Consider the following 21,631-nt stretch of genomic DNA (forward strand, 5'->3'; position numbering starts at 1 on the left):
GGAGAAATAGATGAGGTTCCCTGGGAATGAGGAGGAGTTGCTTTCTGCCCCTCCAAGGGGAGAAATCTGGTTGGTGAATGGGTCATAAAGAAGGTGAAACTCGAATTGAGACCAAGGATAAGTAGCGGTTTTTCAACAAGGGAGGGACAGGCATTCCGCATAATAAATGATCAGTTAGGCCGTGAATAGATGAAAGAATATGGCCTCAGGAAGCTGCAGATAGGTTGGTGTGTTTACAGTACAAGGTTAAAAATATGGAAGTGGTGAGAGATATGGCCAGGAAGCAGTCAGATCATGATGAGTTGTTTTCCATATTAGAGATTTTTGGCTTTTACCTTTTAGGTGAGGGAAGCTGTAGAAAGATTTCAAGTCTGGCAGTAATAGGGCTGGATTTTCACCGTAGAAAGGCCTCTTCAGAGCAGTGGAGGGCCCACCGGAAGGGAATGATACGAAGGCCAGCACACTGTTAAAATTGTCTAGAGAGTGAGTAATAATGGACTCAACCAGGGCTGTGGTGGCAGAAATGGAGAAAGGAAGGAATAAGAGATACTTTAGACAATTGAGAAGACTTGCAGAAAAATGGAACTATCTGTTAACTGGTGAACCATATTTTTTGTCATCAGACTCTTATGAGGTAGCTAGAATTGGCTTAACTATGTTTTCATCATTTTTGACAGTTCAGGCCCTTATACGTGACTGTCAAGTTATCAGAGAGACCAAAGAAAACCAGATTACAGAGCTAAAAAAGATATGTGAACAGAGTACAGAATCTCTGAATAATGATTGGGAAAAAAAGGTAAGCATCATAAAATTGTGATGGAAAATACAAAGGTTTATGCTTCAGAATAAAATATTTTATTATAAAAATAATGGATGCTCACAGAATAGACAGAAAAGTATGAAAAAAATAAAACAAAATAACTTAAAATTCAAGACCAACTGTCTAGATATAGTTATTGTTCATGTTTTGGTATATTTTCTTTTAGAAGTCTAATGGTTTATAAAGTAGTTTTCACTTAGAAAACTTACTTTTGACTAACTCTTGAATTTCATGTTCTGAATTTTTTGTCATAGCCTATAGCTTTTAAGATCAATTAGTAGGGAAAAAGTAGTAGGATAATTTTTGGAGATTTTACCTTTTTAATTTTGGATTTAGGCCATTGGATCATTTCTTTTCTGAAATTTCAGATAACACAATATTTATAGTATAAACTTGTTTTTGATATAAACCAAATCAGTAGTGGATGGGTTATTCTTGGAGGAGCATTTAATTTAATTAAGAAAAATATTTTCATATAAATTAGCAGTGCCAAGAGCAATGTAGTTGTATAGTACTTCACTTAAGCCCTTAAGCCATTAGTTCAAATTACAATATGTGTTTAAAATAAAGTATGTCACTTGTATTCTGTCATAAAGATATTGTTAACTCATATTCTCTCAATTATAGTCTGGGTTCAGAATATTTTGCTGAAAGTTACAAATGCCTTTCCAAGCAGACACTGTGGGTCTGTAATATGTCCTGGTGACGGCAGCTTTAGGACGAGTCTGGGGAGTGCACTGCAGATACATCAGGGTGTGGAGAGTCAGCTCTTTTCTGGTCTTATTTTGTCAATTTGTGTGTTCTTTTTCCCTCTTTCTCACATTTTGGTTTTATCTTTTCTATAAATTTGGCATATTTTTGTGTTTGTTGCAGGTACATTGCATACATAGCTGGTCCCCTTCCTCCCTTTGTCTGATTCCCTAGTTCCTTATTTTTCAGTTTAAATTGCCAAGTCTTCTTGGAAGAGAAAAGTCTTCTGCCTTCTACTATGTACGAGGGTACATTTTATTCCTTCAGTTGGGTGAACAAATCTTTCTTACAGCTGCACAGTAATTAGTGGGTATGAATGCACTGCAGAGTTTTTTTTTTATGAATGCATTGAAGTTCTTTTTTATGAAGTACAATTGCATGTAAATCTGAGGTGAAAACCTGGTGCAAGCAAGATAGGTACCAAAAATTAATAAGCAGATGATAATTTTTTGATACTAAATTACTTTGTTATATATATATATATTTTAAAGATTTTATTTATTTATTTGACAGAGAGAGACATAGAGAGAGCAGGAACACAAGCAGGGGGAGTGGGAGAGGGAGAAGCAGGCTTCCCGTGGAGCAGGGAGCCTGATGTGGGGCTCGATCCCAGGACCCTGGGATCATGACCTGAGCCAAAGGCAGACGCTTAACGACTGAGCCACCCAGGCACCCTTGATACTAAATTATTTTGTAATGTATGCAGTCATTCATTAGAAAATCATTAAGCATCTATATGGACAGGTGGTGTGAGTGTGCACGTGTGTGCATGTATGTGCATGCACGTGGGTATGTATGGTGTGTGTGTGCCTGCATATGTGTACATGTACTCCATAGTATCCCTAATAGAAACCTCCATCCAACATCTCTCACTCCAGGTCCGCTATACAACTACCTACTTAAGATCTCTCCTTGATCTAAATCCCATTGTTCTCGCCAAACCCCATCTTCTTCCTTTGTTGCTACACAAAGTCTCCTCCTAGGGGTTTTCCCTTATTCCGTGTTCCCTGTGGTATTGCTGTCTGCCTAGCTGCTTAGGCTTTTCTTTGTGCCTCATCTCTCATATCCAATCACTTGCCAAGTTGTTTTGTTCACTCTACTTGTTTTGTTATTCACCACTGTCCCCTCCCTAGTTCCAGAGACCATCGCCCCTTCCTAGGTTTGCTGTAACTGGACTCTCTGCCCCTCTTTAGTCCATGCCCCACAATACACCACACCGATGGTCTTTCTAACACACATCTGGTTTCTCTCACCACCATGTTTAAAGCACTCCAGTGCCTTCCCAGTAGGAAATTGACAGGGCTCTTCATGACCGATACTCTGGATCTCGCAAGCCTCCCCTTCTGTCACAACCCTACACTTGTACTTTTGGACTGGCTTCACAGAACTTTCCCAGTTATTTGACTCTACCATGCTATTTCTAATCTGTGGGCCTTTAAAAACATTGAGTATGATTCACACACCATAAAGTTCATCCTTTTATTTATTTATTTATTTATTTTTATTTATTTGACAGAGAGAGATAGCAAAAGAGGGAACACAAGCAGGGCGAATGGGCGAGGGAGAAGCAGGCTCTCCACCAAGCAGGGAGCCCAATGCGGGGCTCCATCCCAGGACCCGGGGATCATGACCTGAGCCGAAGGCAGACGCTTAACCACTGAGCCACCCAGGCCCACCAAAGCTCATCCTTTTAAAGTGTGTGTACAGTGCAGTGGTTTTCATTATATTTACAAAATTGCATGACCGTCATCACTATCTAATTTCTAGGACATTTCTGTCATCCCAGAGAGAAACCCATTGGCAATCACTTCCTGTTTCCCTTTCCTCCAGCCTCTTGCAACCACTAATCCACTTTCTGTCTCTAGAGTTTTGCCTGTAGAATCACACACCTATGTGGCATTTTGTGACTGACTTCTCTCACTTACCATGTTCTTAAGTTTCATCATGTTGTGGCATAAATCAGGAGTTCAGTCAGCATTAGAACTGAATAATCCATTGAATGGACATGCCACATTTTGTTTATCCATTTGTCAGTTGATGGGCATTTGAATTGATTCCATTATTTGGATATCATGAATAATGCTGCTGTGAAAATTTGTGCATGAGTTTTTGTGTGGCCATATGTTTTCATTTCTCTTGGCTATTGTATGGGGAAAAACACTGTCTATATTTTCCTTCACTCATACACTCGTAATACTTCTGACTCCAGATATGTGGGTTTTCTACACATCAAGCAATTTTCTTGGATGCCAACTGGATGTCCTATAACTCAACTAAATTTGACACTCTTTGCCTAGAGTTAGTGTCAGATCTTACAAGGTAGGGGCTAAATCCCACCAGACTGCCCCCACTTCAGATGTCAATCAAAAGTCCCAGGTTGTTACCTGTACTTCTTACCAAGCTGCTATAAATAGGAATAACATGAAACCCTTCTTGGGCTCTATGATTTGCTGGAATAGCTCACAGAACTTAGGGAAACATTACTTACATTTACTGTTTTATTATAAAGGGTATAATAGTAGATGCTGATAAATAACCAGACAAAAAGATACACCGGGCGAGGTATGTGGGAAGGGGCACAGAGTTTCCGCACCCTCTCCTGGCACATCACTCCCTGAGTACCTCCATGTGTTCACCAACCCAGAATCTCTCCAAGCCCTAAACTTTTGGGTAGGCCTTATTACGCAGGCAGGAGCAATGGTAAACTTAATCTTTAGCCACTCTCCCCTTCCTAGAGGATGGGGAAATGGGGCTGAAAGTTATAAGCTTCTAATCGTGTGGCTTGACCATCTGGGTCACCAGCCCCATCCTGAAGCTATCCAAGAGCCCATCCAAAGTCACCTCATTAGAACAACACACACTCCTATCACCCAGGAAATTCTAAGGGATTTAGGAGCTCTAGGCCAGGAACCAGGGTCAAAGACCAAATATTAGAACAAAAGATGCTTCTAGTGCTCTTAGGAAATTACAGGGATTTTAGCTCTGTTCCAGGAACAGTATTTTCTGTTATTTCACAGGTGTACCCCTAGGAGTGAAATCTCTGGGTTATATGGTGATTCTGTGTTTAACATTTCAAGGAACTGCCTGTTTTCCAGAGTGGCTGCACCACTAACCTGTGGGCTTTTCCAGTACATCTCCATCTATTTAGACAGATTCCTGGTTTCTCTGCATCCCTTCTAGCATGAGGCAACTACATGGTCAAATGTCCAGGTGCAAGACCCATATGTAGGATGCTGGGAAGGTCTTCTGCATCCCCCGTACCCATTGCCAAACCCTGGCTAAAAAAATGGGTAGATCTCCTCATTATCAGGGCCCTGGTGGCTTCCCGATGGCTTAATAAATCCCAGCAAGATCTCTACTTCAGAGCATGACAAATAATACCTGCTGCTAAAACAGCTTATCCCTCAGGGGAATGTTTGCCCTTTAAAGCCTCCCAGACCAAGTTACCTGGACCCCAATTCATTTCTAGGTCTGGGAAAGCTCTCAGTGATGTATTGTGCCTGGTACGTGGTAGATACTAATAAAATTTCCGGATGAATACTTTAGTATTAGTCATCTCCAGTCAGATTATTAGACTACATACACCTGCTTGATCCTCAGACATGTCTGCCAAATTAGAGCATACGTTTTTCTGCCAGGATCATGTTTACCCTTGCAGTCTTAACTAAGTTCCCTGGATGAGATAACTTGGGCTGACTTGCAGACATTCCTCTGGCTTCAACAGGCACAGTTCCCTTGTAAATCAATTGTGGGATGCACCCAAGAAACCACGATGTACTAGTGGACTACTAGATGTAGTAGATTTGCAGCATTCAGTAGGCATATGTCCTAGGACCTCTGGGAGACCACAAACATAAACCACTACAACATGAGTAAAACCACAAAATTCTAAGTGACCTTTCGATCACTTTGTCAGAGTTACTACATAGGTCAGTCGACAGCACTGAAATTTAGGTGCTGTGGGCTTGGCCACATTCATGGGCCAACTAAGTGACTGACTTCTGAATATCAAATGTAACACCAGTTTAAAACAGACTTTGGCAAAAATATAAACCCAGCATATCAGGGATTTTTGGGTACCACTCAAAAATAGCTCAAACTGCATATGTGAAATTTGTGAAACCCTAGAGTCTTCTTTTGTGTAGCTAATACTGGGCCATCCCCACTTTTCCTGTTCAGCTAGAAATGAGAAAAGTTCTTGGGGCCCTTGCTAATAATGAGCACAACTACTGCGCACATCCTGTCTCGAGTTCCCACCATGTCTCAGGGTTTTCCCTGTTAGTTCAGTATCTTCCTAGTCAAATCAGAATCTCTATGCATGTGTTGTATCCTTGTCTCTCCTATTCATGAATGGGAAATCAAATCTTTTAAAACCTTCTGGACTTTTTCCCTCCCCACCAACTGAGTGAGCCTGGGGTTAGGTGTGGGGATAGGAGTTAGAATTTCACTCCCATTAAGATAAGTGAAGGACTGTCCCCAGGCTGGGAGCAGATTTTTAATTCCCTTTGGCAGCTATCCACTGAACCATGTTTTCCTTACCTTAGTTAAATAGATATTTTGGTGCTTCATCCATTTAAACAGTGGATACGTAATCTTAAAAAGACCAGTATACAGGAGGACATGTAGGATACATTTCTACTTAGCAAACTCTTTCCCTATTTGATTTGTAAATGCCATCTTTAAATCTACTTTTGTATAGATTATGGAATGGGTATAAATAGTTACTTGTCAGGGGTTAGGGTGAAGGGGAAAGCATTTTTAACACTACTTTTGTGCAAACGAGATGAAAATCCCGACAGTGAGATAATATTCCTAGTAAATAACAATATTCTAAATATTTCTGTTTCCTGATTTCAGGCAAGTACTAGTGTTGTTCAGCCAAGGCATTGTGTTATCTGTCTGATTTATTTACTGTTTCTACCTGAGGTGGATAATTCCCTTTAATATTTGTTTATTCATTAAAATTTTCAGCTCAGGGAAGTCAAGAAAAATTGTTTCTTTTTCTTTTTTAAGATTTACTTGTTTATTTTAAAGAGCGAGAGTGGGGTTAGGGGCAGTGGGAGAGGGAGAGAGCGGATTTCAATCAGACTTCCCACTGAGCATGGAGCCCGATGCAGGTCTGTATCTCATGAACCCGAGATCATGACCTGAGCCGAAATCAAGAGTTGGATGTTTAACCAACTAAGCCACCCAGGCGCCCTGAAAAAAATTGTTTCTTAATCATGCTTTATATAATCTCTTTACTTGGAATGTTTATTTATGAGTTTTATATCTTTTATTGTTCAGGTCACCAAATAGATAGAGAAATATAGGAAAACAATTTTTTCTGAATTGCAGAGTAGCCTCTTCTATAATAATAGTGAAAGAGTCACTTCTTGAATTCACTGTGTAGCTCCACAATGCTGTCGCAGAAATGGAAAAGGAAAAGTTTGATCTTCAAAAGCGGCACACAGAAAATATTCAAGAGTTGCTTGAGGACACAAACGTGCGTCTGAATAAAATGGAGGGTGAATACATGGCCCAGACACAGTCCACGGTGAGTCTTTTTTTTCCTTTTCTTGCCGTTTCTAGTAACTGTCTTATTAATCTCCATGACTCCATGGTTCCTCAGTGTGTGCAGTGCATAAATAAATGTGTTATAGAATTTAGAAAAAACATTTTACCTTCTGACTTGATACAGGATTATATGCAACAATGGACAGTCTCTTGAAGTCTGCTGTGGGATTTCACTCTGGATTTTTCAGTGCCACTGTTTTTCTTCTTAACCCCCAGAAGCCTTTACAAATCTTTTTTCTTGTTGTTGTTGTTTTTACTGACTTTCAGTCTAGAGACCCTCCCTCCTTTCCTTTCCTTTCCTTTCCTTTCCTTTCCTTTCCTTTCCTTTCCTTTCCTTTCCTTTCCTTTCCTTTCCTTTCCTTTCCTTTGTTCCTTCCTTCGTTCCTTCGTTCCTTCCTTCTTTCCTTTCTTCCTTCCTTCCTTCCTTCCTTCCTTCCTTCCTTCCTTCCTTCCTTCCGTTTCATTTCAACTTGATTGAGGGACCAGACCCAGATATCACATGGGTAAACTCCAAAAGTTCTTTTCCTGAGAGGATGCAGAAGGAGGTCACCAGAGTACACAGCAGAGAGACCAGTCACTTTCTCTAAGGAAAGATGAAGGATTCCCCTCAAGAGCCACCTCAGGGAGCACCTGGTTGCGGAGGATAGGTCTGAGAGAGTGAGCATCTTCAGCCTTTGAGAAGGTTAGCTGACTTCCTAAAATACATAAGGCTGAAAAAGGTAGGCTCATGGGTACATGGACAGGACTCCTCACATCTGAGGCAAGTACACCTCATCAGTCTTGTTCCTGTATACGATATGACCTTATAGAATGGTAGAGCCTTGTGTCCTAGGCATGAACACAGTTCTCATTTTCCACTGACAGTCCACCCAGGCCAACCTGGCTGGGCCCTGGCCTTCCTTGAATTTAAAGCTGTGGAATTTGAACAAGAGTCGGTTTCTCTGGCTTGTCTTGGAGACCCCTAGACCAGTTCTACAGACTATCTCGCAGAGTTAAAGAAATGGGAAGCAGGATCCACAGTGACTTGGAACTTGGGCTTTAGGGTTTTGGGTTCAAATCCCAGCTTACTAACTTGAGTGCCATGTGAGTTCTTCACATGTTAATTTTCCTCATCTGTTAGATAGGACAACAGTAGTACAGTGTACTAGATGTTGTTGGAAATTTTTTTTTAAGATTTTATTTATTTATGTAAGAGAGAGGGCACAAGAGACAGAGAGAGAGTGCGGGGGGAGGGGCAGAGGTAGAGGGAGAAGCAGGGAGCCGATGCGGGGCTCCATCCTGGGACCTCAGGATCACAACCTGAGCTGAAGGCAGACGCTTAACCAACTGAGCCACCCAGGCGTCCTTGTTGGAAACTTTTAATAAATTAATATACATAAATTAAGTTATATAATAAGTGCTCAATAGATAATTTTTAAATATTATCTTTGAAAATGTAACATACAAGAATGATAATCAAGAGAGACATAAATGAGAAAATGATCAATTCAAGAAGTTAATCAACATTTGCTTAAAGATGGCCGGTTGAAGATTGTGTTGGCCTCCATCCCCTCCCACAAAAACGATAGTAAAGGGATAAAGAAAAAGGTGTAAACCCAGAAGGACAAAGAGCATAATGGAAGTAATAATATTTTTGGAGTTGGAAAGGCAATGGGTGAATTGAAACTGACCAGTTCAAGAAAGCGGAACCCTAAATCAGCACTGAGGAAATCTACAAGCAAACTGGATGATACCAGGGGTTCTCCTGGAGGCTCAGGACTTGTCAGCACCAGTCACCGCTGGAAGAGGAGGTGCAGGTGGTGCTTCAACACACTGGATTCCTAGAAAGTTTGTTTAAGAAGCAGCTAGATGTTGACTTTGGGTGCTGAACACAAGTGGGTTTATCATACTCTTCCTTTTACTTTCGTGTATGTTTGAAATGTCCCATAATAAAACTTTTTTAATGATAAAATTAACAACCAAAAACAACCACATCTTCCTATCCCCTCTCCCACCCCCTTTATGAAGCCTGGGATCTTAGCAGAAGACTTGAGGTTATTTTCTGAAGATATTTCATGCCACAGCAGTTCTTAAAGTATGGTGAGCCCGTCCCGGGGAGTCCTTGAGGCTCTTTAGAATCCTTTGAACGGCCAGATTGAAACTCTTTCCACAACCCTCACCCCCAATAAAGGAAAAACATCAAAAACTCGGGTCATTTAAAAGGGGAAAGTGTTAAGCTTGCATCAGATTTCCTCAACTCAGTATTTGATATCAGAAGACAATAGAACAACACTAAAAAACATTAGAAGTATGGCCTAAAATGGTTTTTAAGTATAGAAGATATGAGCAGTTTTGAACTTCAGCAAATATTTTTGACTTTTATAAATGTTAAATGTCACTTTGATGTCCCTAGGTGTGGATTTTTGGGCATTATTTGAGCCCTTTAAATCTGTGTTCACACTGGGTGTTACATATAACTGATGAATCATTGAACACTACATCAGAAACTAACGATGTACTATACAGTGGCTAACTGAACGTAATTAAAAAAAAATCTGTGTTCAGAGAAATTTATTTCCATTGTTCCTCCAAAAAGATCTGTTGTTCCTATGGCTTAGGTTTTATTTTATGCTTTCTGCCTCTTTGTATGTCCTTTCTGTTCTCTGCTCCTGGGATGGTTTTCCGTTCTGCTCTTACTCTCACCAATTAATTCTTTAGTAGGTTTCCTTCTGCTTATTGTGTCTATTCCACCTTTTATTTAGCTACTATACTTTTTCATATCCAGTATTTTCATTTGCTGGTGGCCTCCTGCTCCTCCTCTTGTTTCCTTCTTTTTTCAAGCAGAGCGAATGTATTTGCAAATCACATACGTGGGAAGGGATTGACATCCAGAATATGTAAGGAGCTCCTACAGCTCAACAACAACAGTCTCCAGGGCCCTCTACCCCCTGAGGGTCAGCCCCCCTCCCTGTTTAAAGCATAGTAAACCCAAGAGACATATGTAGTCTATTATAAAAACATGCCAGGCATCATACTGGGTACTGGAGCCATAGTGGTGACCAAAAAGTCCTTGTCCATAATGCTCACATTTTTGTGCAGGTGACAGCCAATAAAGAAGTATAACTGTCCAGTGGTGATAAGTGTTCTGATGAAAAAGAATTCAGTTTAAGACCTGCCTTGTAAATGGAGGTGATTTTGTCCTCAAGGGGATATCCATTGGTTGTTGGGATAAAAGAAATTTTAGATATTAGAGTGGTTTGTGACCTTCCAGTGGGCACAGTTTATGTACAGCAAGTCTGGGGTATTAAAATTTCATGGTGAGGAACAACTAAAAGAAAAAATAACTAAAAAGCTTCCTTAATTAAGGGAGCAATAATTAAAAGGAAAAAAAGGCTGAGCTGCTCTGGTGTGAGAGGATCGAGGGGAGGAGGTTGCTACCACAGGTAAGGCAGTCTCGGAAAGTCTTTCTTTTTTTTTCTTTTTTCTTTTTTTTGTTAAAGGTTTTATTTATTTGACAGAGAGAGACACAGCGCGAGAGGGAACACCAGCAGGGGGAGTGGGAGAGGGAGAAGCAGGCTTCTCGCCGAGTAGGGAGCCTGACGCGGGGCCGGATCCCAGGACCCTGGGACCATGACCCAAGCCGAAGGCAGACCCCCAATGACCGAGCCACCCAGGCGCCCCACGGAAAGTCTTTCTGAAGGTGGGGCATTCACAAAGGGACCCAAGGAAGTATTGGAGGAATCCATGTGATAATATGGGAACAGCATTTCGGGCAGAAGGAATAGCCAGTGCAAAGATCCTAACACTGGGATGTGTTGGGCAAGTTCAGAGAACAGCAAGGGGACAGTTATAGACCTAGCACTGGGAGCAGAAGGGGGTGTGGTAGGAAAAGAAGTTAGGGCACAAATCAGAGAAAGCTGTGTAGACCATTGTAATTGATTCTTTTTTTTAAAAAAACCGCTTTACTGAGGTATAACTTAAATATTGCAAAATTATTTTAAAGTGTGCAATTCAGTGAATTTTTAGTATATTTGTATTGAATTTTTTAATGGATTGAGCACATGGAAGTGATTCCTTCTAATATTTTAAACATGTCTCTCTGGCCCTGGGCAGAGAAAAAAGTGTGAGGGACCAAGAATGGGAGCAGGGAGACCAGTGAGGAAGCTATTATTGTAGTTTAGGTAAGAGAGGGGCTGGCTTGGACATAGGTATCAGCCAGCAAATGATGATGCTGTTAAGTACAGTGCAGAAGACTAGGGGTGGATCAGGTTTATTGGGGTAAAAAAAAAAATTCAAGAATTTATTTTCTGGATAATTAATATAATGATGTATCCAACATCCATGAACGAACACGAAATTTATATCTGAAATACATTTTTGCCATCTCAACATCCTAAATTTTTACAAACATGAATTAAACATAATAATTTTAAAGTTGAAACTTGATTGCCTAAAATGTTGACTACAGAGTTATATTTTATTAATTAAATAATATAAGAGCAAGATCTTTCACAGTGGAATTTTTAATTTTTATACATTTGGGATGTAAAGAAAAGTGATGCTTTGGAGCCAAGTGGTCGTTGTCAAAGAAACTTCATTCCATTTTTAATGAAATTTGAAGTTAAAAATTAGCATTCAGACCTTGTCATTAGGTAACAGTAAATATAGAGAAAAATGAACAGAGTCTGTCAGCAGGATTGAATTTAAGAATCATCAAAACTAGACAGATCTTGCTGAGCAGCTCCTGATTTAATAATTAAATAAGGTAGAGTTCAAGGCATGGCTTAAGATGAAAGATGAGACTGTCACTGAGAATTAGTTTCTTGGTTTTGTTGTTCTTTCAGGCTTTTTCTTTCTTTCTTTCCTTCTTTTTTTTTTTTTTTTTTTGAGTCTTGTTTTGTTTCATTGCCATTTGTTGTAAGCAGATACTTGTATAGATTATTAGACTTACATCTTTTGGTATTGGCAAGGATTTTCTTGTCTGAAATTCATAATAAAAACATGTAAACTGAGTTTTTAAAACAATATGTTAGAACTTATAAATATGAAAGTTATAGCAAAATTATTAGATGCTTGGGGAGGTGACAGCTGTAAAATATAGAGCTCTATTCATATCAATGCTTAGACACGCTGAAGTCTTAGTGGATGGCTTTGTTGCGATTTTAGGCTCTGTTAGTGGAATTCTTTACCTTTTTCTGTATCATGGATCCCACTGGCAATCTTGTGAAGTCTATGTAGTCCTTCTCAGAAAAATACTTTTGAAGTTTAATAAAATATTAAGATTACAGAGAGAAGAAGTTTTATTGAGTTATAGTTATCGAAATATTAATAAATCAAAGTCATAGTAAAGTAATACATATGTTTCTAAACTAATGCAATAAATATCAAGATTTACCAGTGGGCCTGGTAACCATTGTAATTTATTGAATAAGAATGAAGATAAACAATATTTAGTGATTATCCCAAACTATGATGGACTATAAAAATATCTGTGATTTCTGTTAGTCGTAGGTATTGCTAAATACTACCTTGGTTTGTTGACTATATTCTTAGATGAAGGGAAATGCTGAAGGTCAATTAGGGTGGTGAAAATTAAGATGAGATTTCTTCTCCACTCTAATTTCCTGACACTCTGAATTGTGTTCATGGACCTGTATCAAGTTTAAGAACCCCAACCTTAAAAAGTATCAAAGGGCCTTAGACACCTGAGAGTTTTGTTAGCCATTTGTTAACTGTTGTTAGTAGGGACATGTGATAATTCATGGAGCAACTCATCTCCTCTCTGAGATGGCTGGAATTTGTCATTTTGTAGTCACCACCAGCATTTCTTCTCTCAGCCTCATAATTATAAAGAAACCCCCAGATAACACCAGTTCATCATTTTGAATTAAATGACCATTTAAAAAAAGTAGTTTTTATTTTAAAAAAAACAGTATTAGATTTATAGAAAATTTGACAAGATAGTACACAGTTTCCATATACCCCTTACCCAATTTCCTTTATCAACATCTTACGTTATTTTGGCCCACTTGTTACAACAAATGAATCAGTAGTAATACATTATTATTAACTAAACTCCATAGTTTATTCAGTTTTCCTTAATTTTTATGTGATGTCCTGTTGTCCAGGATCTCATGCAGGACATAACATTACATTTAGTTGTTACGTCTCTCTAGTTTACTCTTGGTTGTGACAGTTTGTCAGGCTTTCCTTGTTTTTCATGATCCTGACAGTCTTGAGGAATGGGGGTCAGGCATGTTGTAGGATGCTTCTCTATTGGATTTTGTCTCATGTTTTTCTTTCTTTTTTTAAAGAATTTATTTATTTATTTATTTGACAGAGAGACAGCGAGAGAGGGAACACAAGCAGGGGGAGTGGGAGAGGGAGAAGCAGGCTTCGCGCCGAGCAGGGAGCCTGATGCGGGGCTTGATCCCAGGATCCTGGGATCATGACCTGAGTCGAAGGCAGACGCTTAATGACTGAGCCATCCAGGCACCCCTCTCTCATGTTTTTCTTACTATTAGACTGGAGTTCTGGGTTGAGGCAGTAGGATCCCATAGGTGCAATGCTATTTTCATCATATCAGTGGTATGTGAAATTAATGGCATCACTTTTTTAAAAAAAGATTTTATTTATTTGAGAGAGAGTGAAAGCATGTGCAAGTGAGGGGAGGGAGAGGGACAAGCAGCCTCCTTGCTGAGCACAGAGCCCGATGCTGGGTTCTATCTCACAACCCTGAGATCACGACCCGAGCTGAAATCAAGAGTCGGATGCTTAACCAACTGAGCCACCCAGGCGCCCAGTGACATCACTTTTGAGATTAACCTTGATCACCTGGCTGAGACAGTGTTTGTTAGGGTTTTCACCATGAAGTTACTCCCCACCTTTCCATACTGTCCTCTTTGGAAGAAAGTTACTATGTGCAGCCTGTGCTTAAGAAGTAGGGAGTTATGCTCTCCATACTTGAGGATGGAGTATCTATATAAATTGAAGTTTTTCTGCATGGGAGATTTGTCTCTTCTTTCTCATTTATTCATTTATTGAATCATTTATATCGGTATGGACTTGGGATATTATTTATTTTATATTCTGGGTTATAATCCAATATTCCTTATTTTTTTGCTCAAATTGTTCCAGCTTTGGCCATTGGGAGATCTTTCAGTGGGCTCCTGTGCCCCTTTGACATACCCCCATCAATGTGGATACAATGGAGAAGGTATTAGAAACCAAGACCTGTGTCCTAGGTCTGCTCAGTATTGTTGGGGTATCTTTTCTTTTATGCCCTTTTACCTGATGGAGCAAGGGAGTGTTTGTGCATATACTTACCTGTGTATATATGCCTTTTTATAAATATTTCTATATGTAATCATCTATCTAAACATAATTTCTTAGTGATGTCTGTAACTGAAATGAATTACCACATGGATTGTTCTAGCTTTTTCCCATTGTGTATCTGTAAATTCTTAATCTAACAGTGGAAACTTGGCTTCCACCGTCCTTCTTCATTGTTACTTAGTTGTTCCATTCCCATATACATGTATACCAGTATCAGAGTTATTAATCCATACCCCCATGGGAACCAACTTTGAGTACAGTGCTTATAAGCAGTTACTTTTTGCTTTTGGCCTTCCAGACTCCACTCATTTTAAAATTGCTTAGGCCATCACTTTTCCCCCATCCCTTCAGTGAGTTTTTTTATGTATATGTAATATAACTAGATTCTCTTGTCACAGTCTGCATTTCTTCCTGAGATTCCCCCCAATTCCTAAATGATTTTTTAAATTTGCATAATATAGGGCTCATTTTTTGTGCTTTAAAATTCCGTGTGCTTTGACAAATGCATCTTCTCATGTATCCATCATTATAGTGTCAGACATATTTTCACTGTTCTAAAAAACCACCTGTGCTTTACTCTATTCATCCCTTACCCCTCTCTCTAGAATCCCTGGGAACCACTGATCTTTTTAACTGTTTGCCTAGTTTTGTCTTTTTCAGAATGTCATATAATTGGAATCATACAGTATGCATCCTTTTCAGACTGGTTTCTTTCACTAAGCAATTGTACATTTAAGGATTCTTCATGTTTTTGTGGCTTAAAAACTCATTTCTTTTTATTGATGAATAACATTCAGTTATATGGATGTACCATAGTTTGTTTATTCATTTATCTATTGAAGGATATCTTGTTTATGTCCAGTTTTTTGGCAGTGATGAATAGAGCTGTTGTTAAGTATTCACTTACAGAGTTTTGCATGGGCATAGTTTTCAAATCAATTGTGACTCAAATCATTTGCAAATTCACTATAGGACGTATAGCCAAAACAAATCAGTGCATACATATCTACCATAAAATATTTATGAAAGTGTTCATAACAACATTTTTAATAGCCAGACACTGAAAATAATCCATCAATAAAATGGATATTATTTTATCCATTGTTTTATTTTATGTATATTCATACAAGGGACTATATATAGCAATGAAAAAGTTTTAATTACTGCTATACCCCATGACATGGATGAATCTCTCAGTCATACAATATGCATGATGAAGCCTGACCCAAAAGAGTACTCTATGATTCCATTTATAGGAAGCTCAACAAAGCCAAAGTTAATTTTTTTGTGATGAAAGAGTAGTGGTTGCCTTTGTGGAGAGGATGACGAATAAGGCTTCAGAACGGCTGGTAGTGTTTACATCTGGTAGTGGCTCATGGGTATTTTCAATTTGTAAAGAGTTATTAAAATGTATACTTAAGATTTGTATATCATTTTGTCATATTTCAATAAATTTATGTAATAAGATAAAATATATCAATCTTTTTCCACTCTAAATAGTTGCTGAGTTACTAACCCTTTCTAATTTTTAGCTCCTATAGGATTCAAATGTTTGTATGTAAAATTCCAACATCTGTATCTCCAGTCCTTATGTCTTATTCTATCAGTTGCATAACCGAAGGCCCATTGGATATTGTATAATTTCCTAATATGTAACTTCTTGAAAATCATGTCTTTATTTCCTACCAAAATAATACTCTTTGCTGAGCTTTTCCTTAATTCTCAATGTGCTATAATTCTCTTGGCATATTAGATTTTGAGCCTGGAAGATTTATAATTCTTGCCACTTGTCATCTCCTTTACTCGGTATTTTACTTAATCATACTATTTACTACTCCAAAAATTTTCTTGGATCTTCGCACTTCCCTTCTGTTTCCACAGCTACCACTTGAGTTCAGGCCATTGTTGCCTCATTCCAAGAGGCTTCTAGTAACCTGCTAGTTGCTCTCCCTGTCTCCTCTTGTTCCATACCCCACAAATGCAGTTTGTCCCATTTGCCCATGATCGAGAACTTTAATTACTAATCTGATGCCTGTTATAACTTCTGCTTATAAGCCATGCCCATTCAAGAACTCCAGCCTCATCTTCCGAGTGCCACCTTTGAGTTCACGATGTGGGAAGGTATTCTTTGCACACAAGGTAATCTCTTTGTCATTAACTGTACAGTTACTTGTTTCTTCCTTGATCTTGTTGTTCTCTACCTGGAATTCCCCTCTACACTGTCTGTCACAGCCTGCAAAGTAATGATTCAACAGCATCTTTTTTCCTGAACATCTTTTTATCCCATTTTGAGCCTTCTCTTATTTTTTATCCTCTCACTTCTTTGTATTCAGTTTTAAAAAGGTTACTTTGCCTAAATATTGTTGTCCTTAAGGTATTTCAATATACATCTGTATGTTTTCCCTTAAATTTATTTTACTTACTTTGGGTCTATTTTATGTAAGACACCATGAGTGTTAGGAAAATGCCTTAAAAATACATTATAAAAATGAAATAATAATAAATTAAAAAATAATAAAATGAATAACTGTCTTACTATGCCGGGTGATAATAGAATGAATAACTCACTATGTGAGTGAATTCTGTTGCATTTTTTATTCTACAGGTGCTGTAAGTCTTCTCATACTGTTGTTTATTTCTCTGAATTGACCTCGGTCATAATTTGCTTCCTGTGAATGTGGTTTTGTGTAATTTTTCACCTAGCCCAGACTTTCCTGCTTATTCTTTCATGCCAGATTGGGTTCAGAGATGTGCTGGTCACAACTTGTATATATGTTATTGTTGAACCAAGCAACAGATTATTTGCATCCCACTTAGTTTGTATAACCATGTTCTGATGACATTTTCTAAGATCTCCAGGCATGGGTCATGCTTTCTTGGAGTATTCCCTCATTTCTATTTGATCATCATTTCATTTTGCAGACATTCCTCATATATTTTGAGTCATGTAACATATTCCTCATAGATTTTTAAATTTCAGTATCTGGACCATTCTGCATGTCGATTTCTGTTTTTTGTTTTTTTTTCTCTTGATTCCAATTTTTGATGTGCCTGGTATTTTCTGATTGAATGCTAGACATTGTGTATGAAAGATAGTAAATGCTCTGGATGATGTCGTCTTCCCCAAAGCGGTGCCACCCTAACCTACAAGAGGTGTCTGGTGTGGAGACAGCTCCCCTTGATCCATTCAGGGACCGAGGTGACTCAAGGCCAGGTTGCAGTCCTTGGTCTACCTCTGATTCACTCCCACTCCTAGTGTGGCCTTCTACACAGTTTGAGGTGAAAGTCTCTGATGTTTCCAGGGGCCTTCCTCCTTGAATAATCTACAGTTTTTTACTCCTAAGTACAGTGACACTGCTGAAAACTCTAGTCTGCATTTCAGAGTATTTTCTTTTGGTTTCTTAGCCATCTGTGCTATAAATATTAGGAATTTGGGAAATTCCTTGAGGAGAAAATTGCTTGAGTGGAACCCCCTCCTATGTGCACCCATTCTCTCAGGGATCTTGGTTCCTCAAGTTCTGTCTTCCTAGGCCACCCCCTGCTCTCATTGCCTTGCCTCATCCTCACTCTCCAAGATTGGGGAATGCCTCAAAGGTGAAAGCTTATGGAGAGAGTTGACTCATCTCTCTGAGGTTTCTTTCTCTGGCCCCCTTAAGTCCTGGCTGCCTTGGAAGTTCTCTAATGCCTTTAAATTGATTTTTTTCTTGATGTCTTTTGGGTTTTTCACTTTTTCTCAGTGCAAGTGTGATCTGCTGCAAGCTACTCCTTCATAGGCAGAGATAGAAGTTCCTCTCCAAGGGTTTATTAAGACAGAGTTTCATTTCTGTTTCTAGTATATCTTGTCTCTTTTGGGTAATTTCCAAGAGAAGAGGAATAAAAATAATTTTTATTCTGCCACTTAAAACTGGAAGGCCAAGTATGTATTCTTTTCTTTGTTTCTTCCAGTCAATCAATATTTAGGAAACAAGGAGAGTTTAGAATATGTATTGGAAAATTGAACTATCTTTTAAAAGGAACCCCCAAAGCAGAGGGATCATTAATAATGAGGCAGAGTGAATAGGATCCATGGAGAAGAAATCTGAGCATCTGATATGTGTCAGACTCTGAGCTAGGAATTGTATGTATTTTCTGTATACCATATCTATATAACATGTTTTTACATTAGATGTAATTATTTTCATTCCTCAAATTCAGAATCTGTTGCTTCCAAAATTTAAATTATATACCTAAATTCATATTATAATGAAGAAAGGATGGAATGAATAAAGAATGTTGGGGTTGTAATATTATTTAATGCTTAAACTTTATTTTAAATGTTTATTGTGGAATGAGTATAAAAAGATACTAATTGATTGGAACATCATCCTAACCTTTTTTATTTGCTCACACTTACTGGAAGGTAATTGTTAAAATGAAAATCAATTGTCCCTTCAGCTAATGTCTGCTTACCCTAATTTTAGATAAAGTACCTAGTCATAAACATATTGATCTAGTTTTATAAAGGTGAAAAATTCAAAATAACTTAAACATCATATAATAGGGAAATGATTTAATTATGTGATAATTTTTGAAGACTTTGGAAAATGCAGTACTTTTGATAAAATGGTAAGTAACTAAAAATATGAAACAAATGAAAATTTCATTCACTAATACTGCAACTATGTAATAAAATATTTTTATACACTAATGTGATAATATGTGTATCACTTATTTTTTAAAATAAAAATTTTTAATTAAAAATATTACATTATTTTTATGATTTTAAGAAGTTTCTAGAGCTTCAAGTGAAGAGTAAAGAACATTGCCAAATATACATTTATTAATAGTTGCATAAAGAGAATGTAACTTTTGTGAGGATAAGGACTTTGTCTCTCTTATTTACTGGTTTGTCCCTAGATCCCGAAATAGTACCAGATTTAGTAAATATTTGTTGAATGAATGAATGAATGAATAGCTAAAAGCATATAGACATGATGGTCTTACTCTTATGGGAGAAAGCATTCTTTTTTTTTTTTTTTGAGATCTTGTTGAGTTAGAGGTTGGTTTAATTTTTACCAGTATGATTTATGATACATTTATTTTCTGTATTCTTATCTCTAATAGGGTATATATTTTCTTCAGGCTACTTAATGATACAGAAGTGTTATAAAATCAGTTGGAGGCTTTCCTAACAATGACCTCTTCTTTCAGAACCAGGTGGTCAAGGAACTGGAGTCACGTGTCCAGCAGCTGACTGGAGAAGCAGAGAACAGTAACTTACAGAGACAGAAATTAATTCAAGAAAAATTGGAGCTTGAAAGATGTTACCAGATAACATGTAATGAATTACAAGAAGTAAAGGCAAGGTATTGTGTGAAGTCAGATATCTATCAGATGTGGCTGTAAAGTACTGATATTAACTCTAAAAATTATTTACCAAAATTAATCACACCTGTGCATTTAACCTTGGGACGTTTCTAGCATAAATATTGCCATTTGTTAATTTTAAAAGTCCTATTTAATATAAGAAGCATAACGTTTAAGAACAGCTGATTAAAATGTGGATACTTGCTTGATATATTGAAATATAATGCATTTGAATTTGGCTCACTAAAAAAGTTCATTTTTAGATATTCTAAATGTATGAGAAGTATATTTTATTCTCTTATTGCTTTTAGGCGCAACACACTGCATAAAGAGAAAGATCATCTTGTAAACGATTATGAACAAAACATGAAAGTATTACAAGCCAAATATGATGCTGATATAAGCCTTCTGAAAAAGGAGCATGCTCATTCAGCTTCTAAGGTATTATATGCTGGTAGATATAGCCACACAAAGTAGTTACTTACCTTCCTCAGCATAGAGCCATAGATAGCCAAGTGGAAGCTAACTATTTGGCACTTGAAATTAGTCTCTTTTTGCTTTATTCTTGAAATAACTGAAATTTTAAAAATTTTTATTGGTATTTAAAATACTGAAAATGCTGAATGTCTAATACAGAGCATAATATAAATATTTAATAAACTAAATTCTGCTATAAGTTAACCCTTTTAAGTACCAAATTTTTTTTAAAGGAGGAAACATACAAAAATTCAAGTAGAAATGTTCAGTTGTGTTAATAATGCATTTTGTAGAGTAACTATATACACTATTATTATTATTTTGAAATCTGGGTCATGCTTTAGCTTTCCTATCATCACATACACATACAGACATACAGGAACCCATAGACACCCTCACTGGCACCCACACACTTTTGTGTCAGATACTCCACAAAGAGAATCCTATAGCTGCAATTCTAAGGTAGTCAATTACTTGCTATTTCATGAATAAAGTATTCCAGTGGATTTGCTTTTAAAATTAAAATTTAGAAGGTTTTCTGTAAGCCCATTATCTTTACATCAGTATTATATTTTTGTAACTTTAAGTACTGTGCAGAATTTAGTTTATGTTTTGACTTTAAAAGATTAATTTTTAAACTTTTAAAAAAATTTTTTCATTCAGATTTATAGATGATTTTAATTCTGATTAAACCTTCAATCAGGGGGAAAAGTAAGTCTATTCAGCCAGAAGTTCTAGGATGGTACTGTTTTTCATTATTCTTAAAATTCTTGTAGGCATCTGGTATGATTAAAGAACTAGAAGAGAACATCTGTCAATTAAAACAGCAGCTCCAGGAGTCAGAACTTCAAAGAAAGCAACAACTAAGGGTGAGTCCTGTATTTTTATACAGAGCAGTGGCTAAAACTCACTTCTTTTCTTGATTATATGTATAAATAAGAGTCAATTAAGAAAAATCCTGACATACAAGTAGCCATTTTTTTCTTCTGTTGCATTATATCATTTTTCATCTTACTTATTTTAACAAAAGTAGATGCTGATGGGATATAGAGAATAAAGAACAATAATTTTATTGAATAATCTTTTTTGATTCATTCAAAAAATAAACCTTATTTAAACACATTATTATTTTAGAATAATTTCTTTCCTTTAAATTACTCTCTACCAGTCTTCAAACTGTCTCTTTCTCCTTCACATCTTGTAGATCTTTCCCTTTGCCTCATGGTCAAGAATTGCCAAAGACTGACATATGATATAATTTCAAATGTATTATTTCTATATTGAGTCAGTTGATTACTTTTAAGTAATCTCCTAATCCTAAGGGCCAGAAAGGTTCTCTTCCACTGTAAAGTAGGCCCTTTTGAGAGT

At 37.4% G+C, this 21,631-nt stretch overlaps 1 protein-coding gene across 5 annotated transcripts in view; it reads left to right on the forward strand.

Annotated features, from left to right (window-relative positions):
- CEP112 (centrosomal protein 112) overlaps nucleotides 1–21,631 on the forward strand; it is a 437,815-nt gene that overhangs the window by 91,524 nt on the left and 324,660 nt on the right. For all 5 annotated transcript variants that reach the window (XM_027625475.1, XM_027625473.2, XM_027625474.2 and 2 more), the window contains exons 11-15: nucleotides 678–796; nucleotides 6,963–7,106; nucleotides 19,631–19,785; nucleotides 20,098–20,227; nucleotides 21,040–21,132. In XM_027625475.1, coding sequence (XP_027481276.1) covers nucleotides 678–796; nucleotides 6,963–7,106; nucleotides 19,631–19,785; nucleotides 20,098–20,227; nucleotides 21,040–21,132 — 641 coding nt within the window. The remainder of the gene's footprint in view (nucleotides 1–677; nucleotides 797–6,962; nucleotides 7,107–19,630; nucleotides 19,786–20,097; nucleotides 20,228–21,039; nucleotides 21,133–21,631) is intronic.

The sequence above is a fragment of the Zalophus californianus genome, chromosome 16, assembly GCF_009762305.2.
Source record: "Zalophus californianus isolate mZalCal1 chromosome 16, mZalCal1.pri.v2, whole genome shotgun sequence".
NCBI lineage: Eukaryota > Metazoa > Chordata > Mammalia > Carnivora > Otariidae > Zalophus > Zalophus californianus.